Genomic DNA, 27,622 nt, shown 5'->3' with positions numbered 1-27,622 from the left:
TTAAGTCCTTTTATAAGGATTCATGATAAATTTCTGCCAGTATACATTTACAGAGAAGAAAATCATGTCATTTCTTCAGAAAGCTGTTCTTGCTTTTCCATGTCTGAAAGGTAAAACTGTATAAATTGATATCTTTCCTTTTTCTTCTGCCTTAGCTGCTAGAGGACTCAGAGCCATATCTCTAGGTATTTACATATGCTCAGTGGTGATACCTGAAAGTCACTGCTTCTGCTTCTTGTAATAGATAATCTCACTTTAGGACATCAATAATATGTCTTAACGTTTTTATCTCATATTCACCTCACGTCTTAGGGAAAGTGAGTAGGCTAAGATCTCATATATTTAAGATGGAACAGAATAAAAGGGAGAAATTATCGGTTGGAAAGGGACATGAGATTCTAGGATAGAATCTCAATATGGATTGGAGAATTCCTATCACTGGAGAGGACCAATAATGGAGGGTGAGTCATTGGACTCAACATTCTTCATCACCATCTCATTATTCACCTCCACTGGTCTAGTGCAATATTTAAACCTCTGTAACTGTCATCAGACACCCCAATACATTACACTGGTGAGTTATGGCAACGAGGTCCAGTTTAGGTCAACCAGTTGTCTATTTGCAATTTAATGAGCATAGGTAAGTTTAGTCATATGTCCTACAATTGTCATTCATTGTAACATGAGGGGTTATAAATGGAGAACCTCCTGAGGGCAGGAAGTAGATAATTTTTATCACTGATTTCTCCACACCCTAGCATAAAAACTGTCATATTTCTTGGTACCTATCAAGACTTGTTGAATTAAATTAAAGTGAACTGAATGTAATTGAAATGACTTGAACTGCACTGAACAGAATTAAATTGAATTGCCTAATCTCGCTTTACATCAGGGGAATGTCTCACCTTTGCTAGCTAATCAACTCTAACAACAGAGCAAGAATAAGTGTAGCATGCTGAGCATAATGTTTAGAATTTAAGCATGTGTTCATTAAAAAATATTAATTATGTACCTCTTATATTCAGGCACTGTGTTAGATGCTAGGAAGACATTGGTGAACTAGGCAGACATTGTCCGTGCCCTTGAGGAGCTCCACCTAGGAAAGGAAACAAGCACTAAACATGTCAATGCATAAATAAATATCTAGTTAAGAATTGTGACAATTGCTTAGAAGGAAAAATATAAAGTTTTTGTAAGAGGAATAAAATGAGAAACCTATTAGAACCAATTAACTTGTCCAACTTAGAGAAAGACACTGTGTCTGAACAGAGTAGTGGGAGATGAAACCAAAGGAAAGACTTCAGGTTTAATTCTGGCCAAGTAGAAACATGAACAATGAGACTCAGATTTTTTTAAAAATCAACTCTGGTTATTCCCTGGATGGGAGAAAGCAAGATTGGAATCACATACTAGTTAGGAGGCTATTGCTATAGTGCTAGGGAGATATGGTGGTGGACTGAACTGTGGTAGACAGAAATGGAGAAAGTCCAGCCATATTTTGTACATAGAACTGGAAAGGACTTGGTCAACAGTTAGATGTGGCCAGAAAATTAAAGTCTCAAAGATGCCTGAATCTTTCTATATAGGCAACTGGGAGGACAGAGGTGCTATTACCTCTATCAGAAAGAGGATTAGATTTGAAGTTAAGTGAAGAGGTGAAAATCAAAAATTTAAATGGAACATCTTGAGTTTAGGATACCTGTAAAATGTTCACCTTGAGTTATCAAACAGGTAGTGTCTACAGAGTCATTCTGTAAACATTCACTAGAAACCTAACTTGTGTCAGGCACTGGAGTGGGTGCAGTACAAAATGTATGTAGGACATGATCCTTGACTTCCAGGAACTTAATGCCTATTGCTTAAGATGACATATTAGAAAATACTGCCCTTGAAGGTAGGAAATGTTTTTTTTTTCATCATTAGAGAGAGAAAGAAGTAGGTTAAGAGTTGAAAGCAGAAGAAAAGCACTACCTGCTGAGATGGTGGATGGTGGACATCAAGGTAGAAGTCAGAGTGAGGAGACAGGACATTAAGGCCAGACTCAAGGTGAGGCAGAATTCTTATTGCCCAGAAGAGAGAAAGCTTTAGCACCTGTACTCGCCTGGAGGGTGCTCTGCAACCATCACCCAGCCAGGCATAGGCTAGGAGGTGGAAGGATGTTAACCTCTCAGCTCTATCTGGACTAAACCCAAGATTGTGAGAATTGATGTTTTGATGGTTAAAATGAGGGTCTGGAGAAAAACTATTCACCAAGAAGAATCCAAGTAATGGGAGGGACATTGGCCAGATATGGTCTGGAGAACCTGCTGTTTCTCCTCCTTAGAAATGAGAAGGACAAATCAGACAACAAAAGGAAATCAAAGGCATCAAAATTGGCAAAGATGAAGTCAAGCTGTTGCTTTTTGCAGATGACATGATATTATACATGGAAAATCCGATAGACTCCACCAAAAGTCTGCTAGAACTGATACATGAATTCAGCAAAGTTGCAGGATACAAAATCAATGTACAGAAATCAGTTGCATTCTTATACACTAACAATGAAGCAACAGAAAGACAAATAAAGAAACTGATCCCATTCACAATTGCACCAAGAAGCATAAAATACCTAGGAATAAATCTAACCAAAGATGTAAAGGATCTGTATGCTGAAAACTATAGAAAGCTTCTGAAGGAAATTGAAGAAGATTTAAAGAAATGGAAAGACATTCCCTGCTCATGGATTGGAAAAATAAATATTGTCAAAATGTCAATACTACCCAAAGCTATCTACACATTCAATGCAATCCCAATCAAAATTGCACCAGCATTCTTCTCGAAACTAGAACAAGCAATCCTAAAATTCATATGGAACCACAAAAGGCCCCGAATAGCCAAAGGAATTTTGAAGAAGAAGACCAAAGCAGGAGGCATCACAATCCCAGACTTTAGCCTCTACTACAAAGGTGTCATCATCAAGACAGCATGGTATTGGCACCAAAACAGACACATAGACCAATGGAATAGAATAGAAACCCCAGAACTAGACCCACAAACGTATGGCCAACTCATCTTTGACAAAGCAGGAAAGAACATCCAATGGAAAAAAGACAGCCTCTTTAACAAATGGTGCTGGGAGAACTGGACAGCAACATGCAGAAGGTTGAAACTAGACCACTTTCTCACACCATTCACAAAAATAAACTCAAAATGGATAAAGGACCTAAATGTGAGACAGGAAACCGTCAAAACCTTAGAGGAGAAAGCAGGAAAAGACCTCTCTGACCTCAGCCGTAGCAATCTCTTACTCGACACATCCCCAAAGGCAAGGGAATTAAAAGCAAAAGTGAATTACTGGGACCTTATGAAGATAAAAAGCTTCTGCACAGCAAAGGAAACAACCAACAAAACTAAAAGGCAACCAACGGAATGGGAAAAGATATTCGCAAATGACATATCGGACAAAGGGCTAGTATCCAAAATCTATAGAGAGCTCACCAAACTCCACACCCGAAAAACAAATAACCCAGTGAAGAAATGGGCAGAAAACATGAATAGACACTTCTCTAAAGAAGACATCCGGATGGCCAACAGGCACATGAAAAGATGTTCAGCGTCGCTCCTTATCAGGGAAATACAAATCAAAACCACACTCAGGTATCACCTCACGCCAGTCAGAGTGGCCAAAATGAACAAATCAGGAGACTATAGATGCTGGAGAGGATGTGGAGAAACGGGAACCCTCTTGCACTGTTGGTGGGAATGCAAATTGGTGCAGCCGCTCTGGAAAGCAGTGTGGAGGTTCCTCAGAAAATTAAAAATAGACCTACCCTATGACCCAGCAATAGCACTGCTAGGAATTTATCCAAGGGATACAGGAGTACTGATGCATAGGGGCACTTGTACCCCAATGTTCATAGCAGCACTCTCAACAATAGCCAAATTATGGAAAGAGCCTAAATGTCCATCAACTGATGAATGGATAAAGAAATTGTGGTTTATATACACAATGGAATATTACGTGGCAATGAGAAAAAATGAAATATGGCCTTTTGTAGCAGCGTGGATGGAACTGGAGAGTGTGATGCTAAGTGAAATAAGCCATACAGAGAAAGACAGATACCATATGGTTTCACTCTTATGTGGATCCTGAGAAACTTAACAGGAACCCATGGGGGAGGGGAAGGAAAAAAAAAAAAGAGGTTAGAATAGGAGAGAGCCAAAGCATAAGAGACTGTTAAAAACTGATAACAAACTGAGGGTTGATGGGGGGTGGGAGGGAGGAGAGGGTGGGTGATGGGTATTGAGGAGGGCACCTTTTGGGATGAGCACTTGGTGTTGTATGGAAACCAATTTGTCAATAAATTTCATAAAAAAAAAAAAAGAAATGAGAAGGACATAAGTGGTCCTTTGGGCTGTCTCTGGTCCCAGTCTGTGTTCCTGGATTTCCACTGGATGCCTCTGGGAAATCTGTACTGGGAATCAAACCTCCCCACCCCTGTGTTCTGTGTTCATAAGGCACTGTAGCCTTTGCCTAAAGAAAGTTTGGGAAGAACGAAGAATGTTCTTGGAAAAGTGCCTCTTGAAAGTCACCCAGGTGTAGTGGGTAGAGATTTACATCCATGAACTGTTGTGAGATACAAGATGATAAATCCTTGACTTTCTCTAAATGAAATTAAATCTCACCTGGAGGAGCCCTGGCCTGACTCAGCCAGCATTTGCAGACTCAATCTCAGCTTCCTCTTCCCTACCCAGAGGGTCATAGAGAAGTCCTTAGGGTCTTATGCCCAGCTGAGCACTCATGGAGATCCCTCTAGTCTTACGTACACTCTAGTCACTGCTGAGTTAGCCATTAAAGGATCGTGCATATCCCTAAGGGTGAAAGTTTGCTAGTTCAGTACTGCTGGGGCCATCCTAGAGGCACAGTCCCCTCAGGCATGCAGGAGTTACTGATCTGTGGTACTTAGAATCTCAACCCACCACCACCCCTGCTAGTCTTAGGAATCTCTTTTCATCCTTTTGTTTCCCCCCTCAGTTTCTGTCTTCTTGTCCCTCTTTGTGTCTTGTGTCCCCCTTCCTTCTTACTGGCCTCAGTTGCTCACTGAGGCTGTTTTGCCCTCAAAACTGTCCAAGGCAGTGGTTCTTTTTTTAAAAAAATTTGTTTATATTATTTTTTTACATGTATTTATTTTTTAGAGACAGAGAGACAGAGCACCGGTCAGGGAGGGATAGAGAGAGAAGGAGACAGAATCTGAAGCAGGCTCCAGGCTCAGCTGTCAGCACAGAGCCCGACACAGGGCTCGAACTCACAAACCATGAGATCATGACCTTAGCCAAAGTCAGATGCTTAGCTGACTGAGCCACCCAGACGCCCCAAGTGGTTCTTGAATGTTAGACCCATCAGAGCCCCTTAGTGGACCTGTTAAACAGAGATCACTGGGCCTGCTCTTGAGGTTCTGATTCGGCAGTTCTGGGGTGGGACCTGAGAATGTGTGTTTCGAACAAGGTTCCAAGTGAAACTGATGCTGCTGGTTCATACTGAGAATGCCCCTGCAACGAGAGGGAGCAAAATCCCTGGACACCCTTATGGAAATGGCAGGGAGAAGGGAGGGAGAGGGAAGGGAAATTATGGGAAGGTTGAAGCACAAATAAATATTTCAATTAATTACTATGCCAAGCCTGATTTAGACGCAGATTCTTGGGAACTCTATTTGGTGAGGAAGACCCAGAGGAATTACATTATACCCTTTATCCCTGGTGATCACGGACCTGTCCTTTTTCACAACTTCTCATGAGCCTAGAGCTCAGGACCCCTGCTTTGAGACCCTGCAACTCATCATGTGATTTTCAGAAAGTTTCTTTGCTTTTATACCCAAGCTCTGATAAGGAATTTTCTTTCTGTTCCTTGGACTTGTCATTGAGAGGCTGGCATCAACTGCCAAATGTATTTGCAAGTAAAATATCCAAGCAGCATAGAGAGGCCAAGGGAGAGGGACAGCTAGATGTGGTGGACTGTGTCCGACAAGCAGCCTGCAGGAGCTCTCGGCCCTCTGGCCGGCTCTTCTGCTGCGATAGAAACCTGGCAGCATCTCTGCCTGCAGGGCTTCCTGCTGCGTATCCCACAGCACCTGGGGATGGGGCTGCCCTTGAACAGGCTGTAGTCAAAGTTATTAAGCCAGAAATTGTCTCTGGTGCTTCATCTCACAGTAGCAGTGCTGCAGAATGAACAGGCTGGGGCTGCGCTGACTTCAAACCTTGTCAGTGCCACCTCCTCATCGGGTGTAGCTCTGGACAAGCTACTTTTCTCCTCTGTGCCAAAATTCCCTCATTTGCAAAAGGCAGGTGATAATGGTGTTTATCCTTAAGATTGTTTTGAGAATTCAAAGAGATCGTGTACCTAAATTGCTTAGCATTATATCTGCCATGTGGCAAGTATACAAATAAAGGGGAACCTTCATCATTCGTAACTATTGCTCTGTTCCAGATATGCGAGTTCATGTCTTTATTTTCCTCATGGACCATGAGCTTCCTGGAGAGTAGGAAGCAGGTCCAATTCCCTTTTGTATCCATTCATGAAATGGCCAAACATCTCTTGAAGCCCTGCTATGAGCCAGTCACTATGCTAGGGGCCCAGCATCTGGCCTCACACGTGCTGTGCAAGTGTTGATGAATGGCTAATGAATGAAAGTAGAGGGCTGATGAGAAAGTTACACAAGGTACATTTTATTGAACTGAGTATTAGAGCAGTGTTTCTCAAACTTCAATATTTGAGAGCTGCCTACATGGGAATTTTTTGAGAATCAGATTCTGATTCATCAAGTCTGGATGGGGTCCTGAGATTCTTCATTTCCAATGAGTTCCCAGGTGACCCTGGTGCTGCTGGTCAATGAACCATGCTTTGAGTAGCACTAGGTGCCTGTGCATTATCTCACCTATTGATTGCAAAAACCTTATGAGTTCAGAAGTAAGGAAGAGTAGGCTTGTAGGGATCGAGTAGCTTATTTATGACCAGTGGCCAGTCTGGAGTCAGGGAAGCCTGCCTCATTTTTTATTGAGCTATATTGACTCCCTAGGACCAGAGGTTCTCCAAGTTTGCTGCACATCAGAAATTACCCAGGGAGCATTAAAAGTCCTGATGCCTGGGGAATTGGGTTACCAGGTAATTCTAATGTGTAGCAAAGTTTGGTAACCACAACTTCCCAGCCCAGCCTCATCCAAGGAATGAGAAAGGAAGGGACCTACTTCTGCAATCTCTCTAATTTCACATACCAATAATACACCTTCGGAATTTGAAGCCATAAACCTCTTTACTGTTTTCCAGATGGGGCCTCTACAGGTTAAGATACTCACCCAAGATTACCCAACTCCTTGATGGCAAAGTTAGGACTAGATAGAATTCAGGCCTCTCCTTGTTCTAACCAGCTGTGAAAGTGATAATCCACATGGGTCCTGGACCAGAGAAGGATTCCAGGAACACAGGGTATTCATTGGAAAGGCATCTTCATGCTGTGCCACCAGCTGGAACCTTGGACACTAAATGAGACCTGAGGGAAGGGGGTGGATGCCCTGGGGAACATCATCTGACATCACAAGGGCAGGGAACTTTTCCTTTACAACAATATCCTGCCAATCTTGAAATGATAGCATGCGACAGATGATGCTTTGAAGTCGTAAGGGCTTTAAAATTCCAAAATGAAATATATAATTCCACTATAGTAGGAGCAAAATTAATGGCTTGATTCAGTACAATTAACATTTATTGTCTTAATTGTGACATAATGTCAGTTTTATTGGATGCTTTGTTTTAAAGATACAGAGGGCTGCAAATATGTACAATCAATCTTTTTTTTTGGGAGGGGGTTGACATGACTCAGAGTTGAAGAGCTTAAATCTTAGCTATTTCTGTGTAGCTTTATCCTATAACCATTAAAAAATTAACCATGTGATATGCCTATACTCCTAATTGTAACCATTTAATGAATATTCTGTAAGCACTACTGCATTATCCCCTTATGAATGTAATCATATTTAATCTATATAACAGCCCCACAAAGTCAGCATTATTTACAGAGGCCTACACAGCTAGGAATTTGGGAATCAGGATGCAAATTCAGCTATGGATAGCCACAAGTGACCACATTCAGAGTCAAAGGAGCTGGTTCCATACCTTTGTTTTATAGGTGAAGACAGAGAGAGCAAGCAACCTCCCTGGGGCACACAGGAATCAAGTGGCAGGACTGGAGCCGAGATCCAGGTCTGCTAATTCTGGGCCTAGTGTTGTTTCCTACTGTGTCCATGGGATATGAGGCTGGAAAGAATGTCCAGTATTCCGAAATCCATTGCCCTTCCCACTCAGGCTTAAGCCATTACACAGTGAGGAAGTTACATTCCATGACAGACCAGACTTTATTCTAATTCCCTTGAGGAAGCTATTTGATTAGAAGAGAGCCCTGTAACAATCTGTGTGTCTCCTCAAAGCAGACCCAAATTAGCACACGCCCTTTAGGTACCTGTGCCCCATTTATTCTTCCATCTGAGACCATATAGCCATTCATTGATCAAATATTTGTTGAGTACCTACTATGTGCCAGGAACTATATTGTAGATGAAGAGATAAGAAAGTAGGATACTAATCCAGTGTCTGCCCTCACAGTCCTATAGCAAAGATAGACAGATAAGGTTAGGGGTCCTGAAAACTGTGATCAGTGCCACCAAAGTGATGATTCTGGGGGCATGAGAGCTCAGAGAAGGACCCCCAACTCAGCATGGGGTGGAGAGACTCCCAGAACACTTAGTGGAGGAAGTGATCTCAAATATGAAACCTGAAGCTCAATAGAGGTGATGAGGCAAATTGTTTAAAGGTGTGTGTGTGTGTGTGTGTGTGTGTGTGCGCGCGCGCGCGCACGTTCGCGCGTGTTGATGTGTTGAGGCTGGAAACACCATGTGTCAGGCTGTCAGAGGTGAGAGGACTATGACCTGGATAAGTGAGTTGGACAGCAATTCTGTGTTGCCTGATGGTAGAGTTTAAAGGAGCAGGTAGGAAGAGTGGAAGAAATCAAGTTGGAAAGGGACCAGATCATGCAGAGAATTGCATCCTGTGCTAAGAAGTTTCGATTTTTACCCTGAGTCAGTGGGATCCAGGGAAGATTTTAAGCAGGAGTGAGAGTCAGTCTCATTTCCAGTTTAGTAAGACCACACTCTGCCTGCAATATGGAGATGAGAAGGGGCAGGGCTAGAGGCAGGGTCCACTTAGGAGGTCGTTGCAGTAAGCCAGGTGGCAATGATGGTAACTTCAATCAGGGCAGTGAGAGTGGGGGCAAAGAACAAACACATTCAAGATAAATTTCTAAATCCCCAGGCCTAGGTGATTTATAGGAGAGAGAGAGAGAGAGAGAGAGAGAGAGAGAGAGAGAGAGAGAAGAGAGAGAGGAAAGGGAGAGAGAAAGAGCGTGATCAGAATCAAAGTCTATGGCTAGGCTGTTGTCTTAAGCTGAGGATGATTCTAAGAAGGAAAACATAGGGAGGAGGGAGAGAGGCCTGAGAGGGAAGGATGGTGTTGACATGTTTATGATGAGCTGCCAATGGGGTGTCCCAGGGGAAATGTCCAGTAGGAAGTTGGACTTCTGGAATTCTCTTTATTTATAAGAAAAGACCCTAAAGCTACCAACACTTTGTAATCTTATGATCTCATGATAAATGTCCAAAAGAATGATGGCTTGACCCTAATCATAGATTGATTGTTCTAGCTCGTAATATGATTCAGGGAAGCCAGCTAAGAAACAGAGGTCCTGTGGGCAATGGGACAGTTAAGAAGAACCTTTTTTCTTTAAAATCATAGCAAATGAGACAGTCCCCCTGGACCCTTTGATGGAGGTTCACTCACTCACTCACTCACTTGGAAAACCTTTTACTGAGCACTTTCCATGAGCCGGGCATTGAAGATACAGGATATGGAAGAAGGTCCCTGACCTTGAGTACCTCCAGGGCTAGCAGAGAACACAGGAGGGCATGTAATTAATATTCCATGTTACAAGTAGAAGGAGAGTTGGATGTCAGTGTTCAGGAGACCCAGATGTTCTTAGACTATGGAATGCTAAATATTGTCATGGGGTAGGGACAGGTTCCTATGGGATGGTGTTCAGTTTTCATTTTGGTGAATCATACAAAACTCACAGAGATACTGGGACTTCTAATTAAGTTTTACAATTTTTACTTTTTTAAAAAACTTTATCAAAATTCTGACTCCCTCTGTGTCTTTAGGACGACCACCACCACAGTCTACTCACTTGATGCTGTGTTAATGGTGATGCATACAACAGAAGGAGAAAGAATGATTGTAGCAGAGGGAGGGTGTACCTAGGTCTGTCTGGGGCAGAAGAGCATCAGGTGGAATCATAGAAGACTTCCTGGAGGAGGGAATGTCACTTGCATGGGTCTTGAAAAAGGAATTGTGTAAAAGAAGGCATCCTTAGCTTATACAGATGCCAAGAGAATGAAAAGAAGTTTGGAATAGATGGCAGGTAGGTTGGGGAAGTGAGGAGAAGCAGGATTCAGATGCTGGGCAGCCTTGAATGTCATTCTGGGGAACCATGTGGGCTTGAAGGGAGTCATGGGGAAGAGGCCATGGGGAAAATGCCATATGTGCACATGCCCACAGGGACCAGGAAAGTATGTAAAAGAAGAACTAGGTGGAGTGACCAGTTATCCTGGTTTGCCAGGGGCTGAGGGGTTTCCTGGGACAGAGGACTTCAGTGCTAAGACAAGTATGTCACCCAAGAATAAGGCCAGGCCTCGGATGCCTGGCAAGTGCATATCCAACCTCCATAGGCCCTGTCCACTTCTGGAGGTAGCTCCCAGTGCTGCCATATGGGAACGCAGAATGCTATCTCTGGATCTTCCAAGTAAGTGTCCAAGAGAAGCTGAAAATTCAAAACTTTATGGAATAGCTTCTGTCTTTTAAATGTTGACAAAAAGTCAAATGTTTTATTTTTTAGTTTTTAGTTTTTTGTTTGAATATAGTTGACACACAAGTCAAATGTTAAAAACAACAACAACAACAATACCATGCCAACCAAAGCATTTCTGTGCACTGTGTGAGTCCTGCACACTGCCAGTTTGAGGATCTCAGAGCAAAGTGTTGTAAGCAAAGCCTCCCACATCCCACCCTGTTCCTGCCCTGAGGCACATTCAGACCATTTTCATTACGCAGAGTGACTTCAGTGATCAATCGTTTGGTTTTTAATTTGATGTTCTTAACCAGATTTGGATGCTGGGCACAGAACATAATCAATCAAAGTGGGAATGAATAGTGGTAATAGAGGCGCCCATTCAATTTTTTTTGAAAGATGAAATTAGTGCTCAATGGCTTGTTCTTCCCCAAATCTGGAAACCTACGTGGTGAGGGAGATAAAGCATGTGCACATCAAACATCAGCTTTCATTATTAGTGGAGGTCCATTTATTCTAGGTATCAGAGCAACCCCTTGGCTGAGATAGGAAAATAACAGTCATTTTGTTTGCGGGGATCTTGGAGGCCAGGGGCCAGCATTTAGACTTGGTAGAGAATGGTATAGTCGATTTAACACTGTGGTCAGAACAGCTGCATTCTAGCACCCGCTCTACCACTGACAGCCGCTATGTGACCATGGGGAAGCCACCTAATCTCCCTGGTCCATAGCTTTCCCCTTGTGCTGCAAGGACACTGGCTTGCAAGGAGTCCCAAGGAGCACCCTCCCTATCATCTCTCCAATTGTAAGCTTTAACTTTGATTAGACTTTTGCTAGGATTTCTCCAGGCCTGCTGGGGCAAAAGAGTCAGCAGGGGTTTTCAAAAACAAATCCGTCCAGACAACTATGACATCTTTTTTTTTTTCTAGATAGAATTAGTAGATATGGGGTTGTAGTAAGTTGATCTGATATCTGGGCATTACCAGGCCAGCTCTCTGGATGGCATTTTTATTGTGTCACTTGATCTTTCTTTAATTGAGTGTGGATTAGAACACAGGGAAGGGAGCTGGGTACAGGAAGAAAGCGTCAAAGGCAGGGGCTGTGTGGTTAGGGAGTCTTCTGGTCCAAGAGAGGGGAGGGTGGGGCAGGTGGGAGGCGGACCTGCACTCATGCCAAGCTGCAGTGTCACCTTTATTAACGATGACAGGGAGAAGGAGTCAGCAAGCAGCTAATGCGGACTGCAGAGGAGTAATTGGAAGGTGTTGTTACCATTCCAAAGGACAGGGAAGTAGAAGTGGGACAAATGGGAATTTAAGAGGAGGGAGGTGAGCAAAAGGAAAGATTGAAAAAAATGGAGTATGATGTCATTTGGAAAATCGCAAACCAATAAATCAATGAGGTATCATTCCCAGGGCAGAGAGGAAACAGCCTATGGAGCCAGTGGGTCGGGGATCTGGGGGCTGACGGGAAGCACAACATCAGTGGGCAGTGTAGTGTCCTTACCAGAAGGTCAGTGGCAGATGAGCCCCAGAAATGGTCTTCCACCATTCTGCCACCATTCTGCCCCCTCCTCCTTGAGGCTTTTTTTTTTTTTTTTTCCACATACGACATCAGAAGGAATGCTCTATCCAAAAGGGCTTTACGGGAGCTCATTAATGTGAACACTTGGAGTCAGCTTTTCAAACAGTTATCTCTGAGTTCAGCTTCATAGGATTTTTTTTCATCATTGGAATCAGCTTCATAAAAGCCCAAGCATGATGATTCTGCCAGTTTTTACTGTTAACAGATGAAATAGTACTCTCTTTATAGAAGTGAAGAGCAAGGACTTTGGGCAGCTGTCTTTCATTCTCAAGACCTTGTCAGCAGAGCTGTCCTGAAGGCAACTCAGTAGGCAGGTGCCTGTGTGGCGTCCCATTACCTGCAGATTGAGGCTCAAAGCTCTCAACCTGGCATTCAAGGCCCTTCCAGTCTGTCCCTCCTAGTCTCTCTCGTGATCTCCCTCTGTGAACTTCTGCTATACCAAAACACTTTGCTCATTTCCACCTCTGCGTCTTTCCTCATCCTGTTCCACATACAAAAGTGGGACAGCAATTTCGCAGCATCTCCACTATCCCTCCCCCTCCCTTGCCTATAGCAGACATCACTAATCAATCAACACTCTTTCCTGCTGAGCTAGGACTTGGCCTTAGAATCATTCCCCACACAGCTCTTTTAGGCAGTTATTCCCGATCAATCAAATTAATCAAATTATAAAATGAAATGTATTTTCTATAGATCTAAGATGTCCTTTCCCATTTTTAGCTTAATCCCTTTCAGTCATGTAGTTCCTCAAGCCCCACATACTCTGTGAAATTTTCCCTAAACATCCCTACCCACAAAGGTCATTTCCACTTCTTAAAAGCCTAGAGAAAGCTTTACTTATAGCACTCATTTTGCACCTGTCATCTGGCTTCATAACATATATCTCTCTTCAGATCAGAGTTTCTCAACTTCAGCACTGGTGGCATTTTGAGCTGGATCATTCTTTGTTGTTGGGGCTGGCCTGTATATTGTAGGGTGTTTAGCAGCATTCCTAGCCTTTATGCAATAGATGTCACTAGCAACCTCCCCTCTCCTCCAATTATGACAGATTGCCCTAGTTGAAAACCACTATATTGATAGACAGATAGACAAATGATAGCTAGCTAGCTACCTAGACAGGGATAATCTTCCCTAGTACTCTGAGATCTTCAGAGTGTCATAGGTACCTGATACAGCTCCTTACAGATAATAGGTGCTGAGTAAATATTTGTTAACCAATTGATTAATTGGGAATAAGGAGTGGAGGATTAGCTGGGAAAGGAGAAAATCCTGCCCTAATGTGAATTAATAATTAAACCATCAGTGTGTCATTGCTTTGGTTGAGCCCTATAAAGTTAAGCAGTCAAGGCAGGTGTTGCAAAGAGGCCACCTGCACACACACCCAACCATTATTATCATACTCAGACCTGAGTACCGGATTCTGCTGGGACTAGCAGGCCACTTGCAGCAGGGACAACTCGACCTATCTGGGGGAGGTTGGGGAGGCACAGAGAGAGTCCTGGTTGGAAAGCTGGGCTTGAAGTTTAAAATGCAATGTGAGAGAGAGATCTTCTTTACTCTTCTTCACTCCTTGTGAAGTAAACACAAGGGGTAAACTAAGCAATCCTTTTATCCACAAAATAATCATCCCTTCTGAAAACCTTCTTGCCTTGCTGCCTGGTTGTCTGTGAACACATTTGTCTGCCTGCCCCTCCTCTCATCTAAATGTGGAGACTTTGTAAAGGGAAACAAAGGGCAGGGAGAGATTGTATAAATCATCATCCGCAATGCAGCTCTCCAGGTCCACAGGGAGGTTTAAATCATCCTCCACGAGTCAACCAAAAGCTAACTCCACACTTCCTCAGCTGATCAGCAAACTGTTCTGGTGAACCAGAGATGGGGGCTGAAGCTGAGCATTGCAAGAAGGTTTTCTGAGTGCTTCTGGTGTGCCAGGCTCTACACAGGACCCCTGCACCTGCCTTCTACTTACTCCTCACAACAGTGCTGTTGGTAGCACTGGTCCCTTTTTCAGGGATGAGAGAACTGAGGCCAGAGAGATCAAGTACCTTGTCCAAAGTTCCAGAGCATGTTGAAGAGAACTAGTGTTTGCTCCCAGACTTAGGATTCCCTGTCTAGTGCCTTCTGGAAAACTGCTTCTATGGGAAACCAGATATATTTCCAAGTACATGGCACTGATGTTCCACTCTGAACCCTTCTTGGCCTTCAATGCCCTAAGCACTGCAGAAGATCGAGTGTTTATCCGCATTTGAGCCTAAAATCATGGGAGACTCATAAACCACAGGGCACAGTCATGAAGAGAGCTAGTTCTGTCTGTGTGGCTTTGTGTCTACCCATATGCCAAGCTACCTCCATCCATCCATCCCTCCATCCATCCATCCATCCATCCACCCATCCACCCATCCTTCCATCTCTATATAGGCATAGGAAATATCTAGAATATTTCTTAGTATTCGAGAAGTTTACTAAATTGAGTGGAATATTGAATGTTCTTAATATTCAAGGCTATTTAGGCAGGGAGCACAGTGAGGTAAAATGTTATGCCCTTTTCCTTTCTTCGTGTACTTTAAGGATTTGCTTAATTTTCCTGTCACTAAGATTATATCATGTCTACAAAATGGTAATGTCTTTCTCTTTTTTCTAAGAAAAACAAAAGCATCGTGGGGTCAGGCTGATCTAGCTAAGTCATGTCACCTCTCTGCTTCTCGGTTTTCTCATCTGTAAAGTACATGTGGTTTTATCAAGATCACCTGGATACTGGGAGGATTAATGCATATATACCACTTGGCCCATGGCAAATGCTCAATAACTGATGGTGGTTGTGACCATCACTATACTTTTTAGCCTAGTGTCTGACTCATAAATGTCCGACTACTATTAGCTTCTCCTTCTTCCAGTTCTTTTCTTCTCTTGCCACAACCATATAAAAAGTCCTATAAAAAATGCCTGATACAGGCTTAGCCCTTTAAATGGTAGTTATTGTCCTTTACCCCACAATGCCTCCTGCCTGAAACATAGTATCCTTTTGTGAATCTTTTTTCTATTGGAGGTTGATCTTGGTGTCATACATAACCTTGATGCACACGTTTGTAGAAGAAGGTGAGGGGCTGTTTAGGATACTTATCCAGAGCCCACATCCTGGTGATACTCAGGGCTTTGATTTTTCCCAGGGAGAAGTGAGCTGAGGACAATACTGTATTGTCCAGTATTGCATAGCCTTTCTTGAGGCATTCAGTGCAAAGATTTGGAGGCCCATCACTGGTATATGTGCCGAGAATAAATCCATGCTTCTGAAACTATTCTTCTTGCAATCACATTTGTGAACTTCACCCACACCTCCACAAATGTTATTAGAAACATTTAAAAAAATCTTCTGTTCAATTAAAAACTGGGCGGGTGTTCCTTCCCAGCAAGCATTGGTTTCTCAGGTCCCACAGATGGGAATGGCTTTAATCAGAGACTGGGAGCCACTGGAGCAGGCTCCCCTTCATTCAGCTCCAAATAAAAGGGAGATGAGCCCACTAAGCTTGAAGATAGATGGGATCCGCATAAAACTAGAGTCCACTCTCTTGCCTGCACAAAGAGGGACAGAGTATGCTATAAAATAATAATTTAGTGAGAAGCATTTGCCGAAAAGAGTTCACACTACCAGGAATAAGGAAGAGTCAACAGTGAAAACAACTTGCACTTTTCACAGACCCATGACCATGGGAATAAGTCCAGTACAGTGTCTTGGAGATGGGCTTATGTGGTAAGACATGGGAGCCATCTCTTTAAAGAGGGGTTCTTGAAACACACAGCAGCAAGAGTGAGCTTTTTAAAACTCGAATCAATGGCCTCCTTCTGCACTTTGGAGGAAAATCCATATGCTTGCCTCTGACCCCCAAGGGCCCATAGGATCTGGCCTCTGCCTGTCTCTCTGACCTCATCTTATGTAGTGTCTTCCCTCATTTCATACCTTCCAGCTATGCTGGCCTTCTTTGGGATCCTCCAGGACTCCAAGCACATCCACCTCAGGGCCTTTGCATCTGCTATTCAATTGCCCAGAAATGCTGTTCTGCCAGATTTTTGCATGACTGACTCTCATCATTCAGATCTCCATTCAAATGCCAGCTCTCTAAGAGGCTGCCTTTGTCTCCCCTGTTGAAAATAGTTTCCTTCTCACTCCATCCCCATTTCATTGCTGGGTAATATTTCATTAGTAGCAGATATCACTGCCTAAAATAATATTACTTGATCATTCATTCATTCTACTGTGTTTCTCCATCCCTGGCCCTCTATCCAATGGGAATAAGAGCTCATTAAGAACAAATCTTGTTACTCTCATTTCTGGTTGTATCCCCTGCAGCTAGAACCAAGCCTGAAACATAGTAGGTGCTCAAGAAATATTTGTTGAATTAAGGAATGTGTGAAAGAATGATCTCACTGTAGCTTGATCAAATATAACTTAAGATGGAGTACACTCAAAAGCAGAACAAAAATTCTTTAATTTCTGGCCTCTCCCAAGGCAAAGGTGGTCTACACATGACCCTAACTTTTCAGAGTTCGTGTGTGCAGGGTGGTCCCTATAACATTCTTTTAGAGATGAGGAATAAATTCAGTCTCTCATCTAACATGTATTTATTGAACCCACACTAAGTGAAAGTTCAATTCTAGACTGGTGATACAGCAATGAATAAATGGACAAAAATCTCTCCCGCGGTGAGCTGACAGTGCTGACATGGGAGACACAGTGGATTTATGAAAAGATACAGGTTTTAGAGTCAGAAAGATTCAGATTTTAATCCCTGTCCCATCATATACTAAATGTCTATCTAGGCAAGCTGCTTGACCTCCATACATCTCACTTTCCTGATCTATAAAATGGGTATAAAGTTGACCTCATGAGTTTGTTGAAATGAATCAGTGACATGATGAATGTAGAGTCCTGAGCACAAGGAATGAATGAATGGAATTTGCTTGCCATCCACCTCCCCCTTGGGATCCCACTATATCCTTTGGATGGTTTAAAGTGACCCACATCACAGAGCCATAGGCACAGGTCCACCAGGATCAGAATGTGTTCGTCTCAAAGAAAGAGTATGTTACCAGTTCAGTCTTCTTTTCCAACCTTGATTTAAAGCAGCCTTGTCTACCCCTCCCTTCCTGCTCCTTGTGAGTGATGCTAGCTCTCTGAGGAGACACCTGCAGTTCTGGCCCTGGCAATGCTGAGTAGTTGAGCCATCATTAATGCCCACAGCACCAGGCAGAGGTGCACACAGATAACTCAACACTAGTTGTCATCTTGTACAGATATAATGTGTCAGGGCATATCCAGAGTATATGGCATCCAAGTGCACTTTTCTGTTTTCCTGTGATGTTGTGCCTTTGACGTGGAGCTGGCCACATGAAACCCTGGGTTTCATCAAGAAGCTTCCCCTGAAAGAAGGTAACTTGGTTTACTCTATCACACAGCAGGATCCCTGGGTAACCAAAGAATGTCACTGCACACAGAGACGGGGATATCCTAAAGCCAAACAGCTGGGGGGATACGTTTTTGATGAAGACAGTTGTATTTCATGCTTTTGAACAATTTGGGTGCTATTGTGACTCTTCCTACCTTCTTGCAATTGTCCCCAAATAAAAGAAACCTCCCAACGTATCTGGTCCAAGAGGCACATGTTCAGTATACTTGACAGCTGGACTTTGGGCATGTTTTTTACCAAAGGCATGTTCGGAGTCAAAGGGCACTAAGCTGTTATTGGTAGCACTTGATGTGGCCACAGACAGTCATGGGTAAGTGATTTCATCATATCCTTCTTCCAGGTCAGGAATTTCAGTTGGCTAATCTGCATAGTTTCCCTAGACCACAGTCAGCAACAATGAGAATAATAATAATAGCTGATAATTATCGAGGGCTTTCTATATTCTAAGTGCCTTTTGATTTAATTCTCACCAGAACTGTATGAAGTAAGGAATATTTTTATCCCCTTTTACAGATGAGGACACTGAGGCACAAGACCCTGCCCAAGGCCACACAACTAGTAAGAGATAGAGCTGAGATTTGAATTCAGGTAGGCTGGCTCCTAGGCCCTCTGATGCTCTACATCCTGGCAGAACCAGGTGTAAACTCTTTGGAGCACAGCCTTATCCATCCCGCTCACTGCTGCACCTTCACACCTAGCACAGTGCCCAGACTTGATGGTTGCTAAGACAGAACAATACACTAGATTCCCCCCAAATCACTACAAACTGTAACTCTGAGTAGCCTACAAAGCTCTAAGATGAAGGGGTTTTAGAGTCCCTGTTTCTCCTAACACAACAGCCTCCCACTTCCGGTCCTGGATCCACCACACAGACAGTGCCAATTCCACCCAGGAATAAAATCTGTTATATAACCACATGGCAGATGTGGGGGTGAATGGAGAAGTAACCTGAGAATGACATTTGGCCACTCTTAGCCTCCAAAGGAAATAAATGTCCTGATAAATAGAACTTTTCATCTCCCTATGAGCCTCCCTTGGTATGAAAACTTTCCTTCATCTCCTCTCCTTGGCGCTTTCTATATTTTATTTTATTTTGGCCCTGCACATTATTTGAAGTTACTATAGCAACGTGTCACCAGCTGGTATCGCGTAGTAATGTTGGCATTTAGGTAGCAAGCTCCCAAAGTTAGCTGCTTCTCTCCCTCTGTGAGCTCATCCCTCCCACAATCTCAGGTGAGTGGGGGACGCATCCACAGCAACCATGCCCCTCTCCCCCTGTTTTGTTTGTTTTTCAAGGCAGGGCAAACTGATAGCCTCTTCCAGGTCCACTCAGCACTGCAGGGGGCTTGACTGTTGTGTGTATGTGTGTGTAGGTGTGTTTGCGTTAGAGGTGGTTAAATAGATATGTTTGAGTTAACTGATGTTCACCCAGCTATCAGCCTTATCAATATGCTGCTGCTGCTGATGATGACGACGACGATGATGATTTTTCTATGCAAAGGAGCCAAATGATTTGGGGAGGGCTACTCTCCTGATCCCAGTCATCTAGTATCCCAGCTAATTAATATTAATCACACGATACCGGGTTTCTCTTTTTCTCTCTTGCCATCACACAGTGAAGAGACCCTGGCTGTTTCCCTTTGGAGCTTCAGCTCTCTCCCAGGTGTGCAAGACTTCTCTCCACGCTGATGGGCTGAATTAATTAAGAGGATTGATTGTCTCGGATCGCTGAAGAGGGTTCTATGTGGCAAATAAACCCTGCCACTCAAGGCGTTAAGTAGCCCCTCATCAGCCAAGTGCCTGTGATGATTGCACTTATTTTTACACGTTTGACCTAGTTTCAAACCGTGTCTCTCCATGCTGTGATTCATTAGCTACATTTTCAACCGCCCCGAACGGAGCCGAGGTGACTCTGCCTGATTTGTGCCAGCGTCTCGGATACAATTTCTCTCTGGGAGTTAAGATGCAGGTCCCCCTGCTATTCTGTTTTAAGAAGCAATTTCCCATCTAGGCACCTGGCATGCTGCTTGGCTATGGATGAGTGGCTGCCTCATGCCTTGGTAGTAAATATATGTCACCTATACCATTTCTGCCAGGGATGGGAAGAGGGGGATTCTCCCTAGCTTGGACTGAAGGGCATCCCTCCACCCTGCTGTCCCCCATGCAGTACTCGGGCTTTTCCATGTTGCCAACAGGACTGGGAGATTTGGCTCCTACACTATAAAGTTTGAGCAATGTCAATGTTAGGAGTATCTGAGTTGCTAGTGAATCACACCCCCACCCCATTCCTCTCTCTTTCTAAACATTTAAAACATGGTGGATGTAGAAGTAAGGTCTCAAACTCGTAAAAAGGGAAGGGGACAGGAAGCTAAGAGGTGGATTGCCATGTTAAGGATATTACTGAAAAAGGGATAAACGTCAGAGAGGCATAATATTATCCCATCATTCTATCATTATGTGACAGAGTGTTTGGTTTCTTTCTTTCTTTCTTCCTTTTTTTTTGTTTTTGTTTTTGTTTTTTTTGTTTTGCTTTGTTATTTGTTTTTTAATTTAAATGACAGAGGGGAACCTGTTCTGAATGCAAACCTGCTGCTGGCATCTCATGCCATTTCACTAATCAGTCGGTCACATTGGTGTGATTTCTGACAGATTTGGTACTAAAGTGGGCTAGACATCATAGTAGGAAAAAGGGGGTGCTTCTAGTCGGATGGAAAACACTGTCATTTTTCATTAACAGCCAAATGCAGGTAACTTGTCCAAACTTCAGTCACATTGCACTACAAATCGTACCGTAAGGCACTGAGCTGGGTTTTTCTATGTGGTAGTTAGAAGGAAGAAATGAACAAGCCGGTAAAAGTAATTTTGATTGATTGGTGGACTGTAACACACTGAGCAAGTCCTTATAAAAAAATAGTGGATCCTTTCGTAAAATGGTTACTCTCTCTCTCGGTGGGGAGTAGAACCCCTTCCCCTTTTATTTTCTTTTAAAATGAAGCATGGAAGTTTCTCTAAACAAGGCTTAAGAAAATGCAGCCTTTTCAAGGTAATCCCAAGCAACTTGAGCTCTGAGGTTTGTTTTTTTGCTTTTCCCCCCCACTTCAAATTCAAATCAAGCCATTGGAAATAACAAGCATTCCGTATCTATGCATTTGGGGCAGCCTGCAGTTCTGACAATGGTAGATTTTCCACCACACACAACCACACACACACACACACACACACACACACACAAGCTCATGATCCCAGGACTCATTTAAGCCAAAGCTTTAAAAGTAAACTATTGTCCAAGAGGCGATAGCATTTTCTCTTAAAGGATCATGGATCATAAAAAATAAAACCTGCCCAAATCTCTTACCTTGAAGCAGTAGAATTACCTGCAGAGATGTCCTCCCTTTCCTTGCAAAATGAGCCAGGCTTTGGCCAGCAGCAGAATTACTCCAAAAGAAGGAATAATGAGTCCTTTATGTTGTAATTTTCACTGTTTATATGCAAGAAGTGTAGTGGGTCTGCTCACGTAGGAATAAATAAAAAGCCGAACAAACTGCTCGGCAGCTACCATGTGAAAAGAAAAGACCTCTAGTGGTCATAGGCTGAAATCTTTGAGGAGAGGAGAGATGAGATGGAGGGAGTAGAGGAAACACATGCGTGTGTGCGCGCACACACACGCTCATGCACATGCACACACACACACCTCTCAAACTCTCTGATTTCTCCTTCCTGGCATCCAGCCTGGCCAGCGGGATACACAATTATAAATCTTCTTTCTTGGTTTAAGTGGGTCCTGCTTAAGTTAACAGAGATGGTGGTGTTCTGTCTCGTTTGAAAAGGACTGATAATTTCACAAACTCACCACCACCCCCTGGGGGCCTGAGCAGAAGAGGATTTGCCTTCCTGGATGGCCAAGACAGCTCACTCCAGTGTAGAGGCTCCGGGTCCGCATAAACATAGTGTCCTCACTGTTGCTCCCAAGAGTCCCAGCTTTGCACTCTCTGCCAGCTTTGCATGTTTTCTAAACATTTATGATGTGTGAGTGTGGTGGTGGTCACTGGCAGGCAGGGCTGGCTTCACGGGTGTATGACCTTGCCTGGTGCCCAGAATGGGCACTGGGGCTGTCTTGAAATTCTGAATAATTTTTAATAAGGACTGTTCATTTTCATTTTGTTCTGAGTCCCACAAACTCTACAGTGGGTCTTGCTGATTGGGAAAGCATGTTATTCCTAACATCCTAATTGGAAAAAACCTAGAAGCAAATGAGATTCCTGATCTCTGGGAGTTACTTTTAGGAATGTGATCTTGAGGACATTCAGTTATCCAAAAGACTTCCTGTGGAGGAACACAGAAGGAGTTTCTTGGGACATTGAGGCTGTTCCTCCACTACTGTAAACTATAAAGCTGTAATGTATAAGGATATGTATTGTGTGTGTGTGTGTGTGTGTGTGTGTGTGTGTGTGTGTGTCTTTCTAAACAAAGATAGCAGTTTGTGATACCAAGCCCATTTCCTTGGTTCACACATAATACTTCCAGGCCCACCACTCTGGTATGCCATTTGTCTGACACCTTTTAGCAGTAAGGTTCCCTGGAAAGACCTACATCACATTGAGCAGGCCCTCTTCCATAAGCCTCCCCTTGACCAAACCTAGTGGGACTTCCTTTGACTAAGATGGCAGTCCCATTGGAATCTTGCAGGAGACAACCTTGAGTGGCTCCTCTCTCCTGGTGGATTTGTGGTTGGTACTCCCTTTACAAGGTTTCCAGAGTAGATATTCCTAAATGCTGCTTGCACATACTAGCCTAAACAGAAAATACACCCTGATACAGAGTCATACAATTTGGAAGGGTAAAGCAGAAAGGGGTATGGTGATGTACTCTGGTGCATGAAAGAATGTGGTTCTTGCTCCTCTGATCTCATGGATCCTTCCAGACCCACCTCTTCTCCAAGTCCTTGCATTGATTTCTCTCTTGTCTGAATCCCTCTGACACTTGGTCTGCTTGGCAGATTAAAGGTCTTGTACTTTTTCCCTCATGGATGTTAACCTTCCTTTCCCAACTAGATCATGAACTCCTGAAGAGCAAGAACCACCTCTTCTCATTTCTTTTATCCTCCAAAGCCCTTAACAAGTGCTGGTTACTGGTAGCTACTGGCTTCTCACTGACTGAGTCATGATGGTTTAACAACTGACCCCTCTATAGAGAAAATAAGTGAATTCAAAGCATTATAGGAGTCATTTGATCTTTTTGATACATACGTGGGGGTTGAAATGGATGGATTATTGTCTTGCTTTACAGATAAAACAATTGGGGCTTAGATATTAAAATTATTTATCAGAAAATCAAACTGTCTTCAGGATCTTGATAGAGACTAGATCTCCTGACACCAACTCAGTGGTCTTTTCCCAAAGTACAAGCAGCTGTAGAAGTGATAGGTCAGGCCCTATCTTCTGTATCCGAGCTCCCACTACGGTCCCAGTCACATAATAGGTGTTCAATAAATGCTTTTTGGAAGAACGAGCCCGTAAACGAACCATAAGGAGACATTTCTTCATAGGCAAGTTTCACTTGCTGATCCCCTTGGGGGACTTTTTATACTTGCCTGAGATGGTTCGGTGTTTTCCAGTCTGAAGTCAAGGAAATGAAAAAGATGAGTCACATGGTTCTCTCTTCACTATTTCATGGCAGTTTTCTTTATTTCTTACAGAGTCACTTTGTGGCATGTATGACAGCCATCTTAAACCAGATGGGTGACCAGCACTATTCCTTCTATATTGAGACCTTCCAGACCAGCTCTGAACTTGTGGTGAGTCTACAGGATGCTGGGGTGGGGGGCAGTGGAGGGGAGACATGCCACACTGTTGGCTCTTAAGAGTTTAGAGTAAGAAGGGCACCTGGGTGGCTCAGTCGGTTAAGTGGCCGACTTCGGCTCAGGTCATGATCTCGCGGTCCGTGAGTTCGAGCCCCGCATCAGGCTCTGTGCTGACAGCTCAGAGCCTGGAGCCTGTTTCAGATTCTGTGTCTCCCTCTCTCTGACCCTCCCCCATTCATGCTCTGTCTCTCTCTGTCTCAAAAATAAATAAACGTTAAAAAAAATTAAAAAAAAAAGAGCTTAGAGTAAGATGTCCCAGTGGACCTTGTGCATGTGTGTGTCTAAGTTACAAACACATTCATGTGATTTCCTAGTTCTAATTTCCATTCAGGCTTGTATATACCACTTCTGAAAGATGTCTTCAGTCCCTGTCAGAGGTGAAACCTGAATGTCCAGTCTAAATATGCCGCAACAAATGTTTATTGATGAATTATGGACATTTGGGGGCTTACAAGCATGAGTGTTAGTCACACAGTCTTGGATTTGCATCCAGGATTTGTCCTGGAGAGCTATGTGACCATGGACAAATTAACCCCTCTTAAGCCTCAGTTTCCCCATCTGAAAAGTGCGGATGATATTATTTATGTCATAGTGTGGGGAAGGATTAATGAGAGCACAGAAGTTCTCACATATTAAGTTACCAGTAAAAGGTAGCTATTTCTATATTATGATCACAAATGCATGGAGGAAGTTGGCCTCTGAACCCCCTTACTCTTCTAGCCTCTCAGGACTCATTTGTTACAGAACTGTCTGCACAGGACTGTAGCCTATAGGCTCATAGCTCTGTAGCACATGACTTATCAACATAAAGGCCAGCCCAGGCTGTCCCAGGGTGTAGCAGTCCCTTTGCCCTCAACATAATCACCTTTGTCATTGTCTCCTTACTGCTGCCAGTCAGGAATTCTGCTGCTGGGGCTCACTTTCAACTTTCGTTAGAGTAACCAAGGGTTCTAGAATTGAACCAATCTCCGAGAGTGGCCCATATAAAGGGAATTATTAGAAAGCCAATGTCCTACTCTTTCAGCCATTCAGAAGAGAGATAGTCTCCTCACTGGGTGCAGTATTGGGAAGAAACAGAACCTATTTCTGGATATACACAAAAGAAAACAAAAGGAGAGCCAAATATCCCAGGATTTCTCCCCAATTTCTCTATGCCATGTGACATGGAAATAGAGAGATCAGGATCCTAATGTTTGATCCTCAATGGAAAGAATGGTGGGAAGAGAGTAGGAAAGGAAATTCTTATTTGTTGAACATATATGCTTTCTTGTATAATCTTCACAACAGTATAACATAGGGATTAGTAGTCACATTTTACAAGTCTACAATCTGCTTGCTCAAGGCCACATAGGAAGTATGTGGCAGAGTAGGATTTGAACTTCTGTCCTAACCCTGACAGCATGCTATAGCTTCTCACTCAGAAGCTAGGTTTTACATCTATGAGCCAGAGGCTTTGTTGCCATAAGAAGGGAATGAGCCTGTGATGATACCCACACTCCCCCAAGTGATATCAAGGATGAATAATTCTCAGCATTGTCATCATCGAGCACTTAATGAGCTCTTACAATGGTCCAGGCTCTATGCTGAGCATCCTTTAGACAGTGTGCACTTAATATTCATAGTAACTCTTTGAATTAGATGTTATTCCCATTCTGCTGATGTGGAAACTGGGACTTAAAGTATTGAGGTAATTTTCCCTAGAAGCAAAGATTGCTGAAAAGGAACAGATGTCATTTCCAGAATTTTGCAATTTAGCTTAAAGCAGTGATTTTCAAATTATATTCCTCCCATCTTCACTATCTTCTACCATAAACACACACACACACACACACACACACACACACACACACACACCACAGCTCTTCTACTTTTATCTATTTTATTTTATTTTTTTAAATTTTTTTAAACGTTTATTTATTTTTGAGACAGAGAGAGACAGAGCATGAATGGGGGAGGGTCAGAGAGAGGGAGACACAGAATCTGAAACAGGCTCCAGGCTCTGAGCTGTCAGCACAGAGCCCAACGCAGGGCTCGAACTCATGGACTGCGAAATCATGACCTGAGCCGAAGTCGGCCACTTAACCAACTGAGCCACCCAGGTGCCCCTACTTTTATCTATTTTATATGTTAGGTTCTGGGTAATATTTTCTTTGGACCTGGAATTCTGCTGTTAGAATAACTTGGAAACCACTGGCTTAAGGAAAGAACTCTGAGTGGGTTTCCTACTGATTTTAAATTTTACTGAAAGCATACAGACGTATGACTTTTCTTCCTCAAGCTTAGGAGTGTCCACATGACAGTGGTCCTGGTCTTTGCCATTTGAACTTGTCTTGAATTTGTATTCTCCAAAGATGGAGCAGAATCTTGGCCTGCTTCAATCAGTATCTGATGGGGTGTGTTGAGATCCACTCTGAGCCTCTTCAAATGAGAGGAAAAGAGTCCCTGGGCTGTTTCCTGTAATGTGCCCATGGATGTATCTGTGACATATGAATGAGCTGTGTTTATACTACTGATAATTAGATGGTTGTGTTTATAATTGTTTGCTAAATGACCTGAGATGCCTTCACAGAGTATAGAGTATTTCCGTATTAAATACATATCTGGGAAGATGATTATAAAATTGCAACATCAATAAATGCATTTACTTCTTTCTTCCCAAAGACAGAATTGCTAGTGCTTTGTTTTGAGAGTGTTTTCACTTTCCATATTCACATTCCACTTGTATTTGTGAAACAGTCTCCTGGTAACTAACTTGAAGCTTCCATTTAAAAATCCACTGCTGTTGGTTTCTTTGGACTTATTTGAAAGGCTGTGCCCTTTCCTTTTCTGACCCTCCAAAAAATAATAAAGAAAAAACGTAAACAGCCAACAAGATCTGGGCACTTCTAGTGAGTTCCTACAAAACAAGATGACGGGTGTGTTTCGGTTTACAATTTCAGGACTTCTTGATGGAGACCTTCATCATGTTCAAGGACCTCATTGGGAAAAATGTGTATCCTGTAGATTGGATGGCCATGAGTATGGTTCAGAACAGGTGAGCTGTCACTCATTTCTAACAGCTACCTTACCCCAGCAATCAGTTTAAAGAGCACTTGTAGAGACAAGGTGGGGATACCTTTTCCCTGGTGAAAATAAAAAGTGTAGCAGAGTCTTTCTACCTTTAAACCCCAAGGAGTTCCACACCAATCTTGAACCTTCTTTTTTTTTTTTTTTTTTAAATGTTTTAGTCCTCATGCCTTTTTTATATACTGAGCTGGCTACCCCCCACCTTCTCCATTCTTCAAATACCAGTTAAAGTAACATGCTTTGTGAAGTCTTCCCTAAACTCTCGAGACAGTAGACCTTAAGGTCAGCCTTATTAAAATTATATTATTTTAACATTTATTCAAAATAATTAAATATATTTTGTGGCACAGAGTGAAATAAATTTAGGAAGCATTGGATTAAATAGCTTTGAAAAGATTTCTGTGCTGCAGGACTTCCTAGAGCTTTCAGTATGCTCATGGAATTCTCTGGAGGATTTAGGATACAGAATTTCACAAATTTATTTGTTAGTGGAATCGTTTGGTGTTCATATATGTATGTTTCTCTGTGTGTATATAATTTCTATTAACATCTCATAGGATACCAGTATAACCCAAGTATAATTCAGATCCCACATAACCCAGCACAACATTAAAGAAAAGTAATTATCTCTCAAATAGTATCATCTCATCCAAATGAAATTCAAATGATAAGACTCAACAATACTTTCTGCTATTCCCTTTCTCCATTTCTGTGGTTCTCAGTATCTCT

At 42.8% G+C, this 27,622-nt stretch overlaps 2 protein-coding genes across 2 annotated transcripts in view; one reads left to right on the top strand and one right to left on the bottom strand.

The window, feature by feature from the left end:
- INSYN2B (inhibitory synaptic factor family member 2B) overlaps positions 1-21,614 on the bottom strand; it is a 119,648-nt gene extending 98,034 nt beyond the window's left edge. The window contains exon 1 of the mRNA XM_043596194.1: positions 21,323-21,614. The gene's annotated coding sequence lies outside the window, so the exon portion shown is untranslated. The remainder of the gene's footprint in view (positions 1-21,322) is intronic.
- The window catches only part of DOCK2 (dedicator of cytokinesis 2), a 414,832-nt gene that overhangs the window by 297,008 nt on the left and 90,202 nt on the right, over positions 1-27,622 (top strand). The window contains exons 28-29 of the mRNA XM_043596180.1: positions 23,663-23,761; positions 26,767-26,861. Coding sequence (XP_043452115.1) covers positions 23,663-23,761; positions 26,767-26,861 — 194 coding nt within the window. The remainder of the gene's footprint in view (positions 1-23,662; positions 23,762-26,766; positions 26,862-27,622) is intronic.

This window comes from Prionailurus bengalensis, chromosome A1 (assembly GCF_016509475.1).
Source record: "Prionailurus bengalensis isolate Pbe53 chromosome A1, Fcat_Pben_1.1_paternal_pri, whole genome shotgun sequence".
Lineage (NCBI taxonomy): Eukaryota > Metazoa > Chordata > Mammalia > Carnivora > Felidae > Prionailurus > Prionailurus bengalensis.
This window is presented reverse-complemented; position numbering and strand designations above follow the sequence as displayed.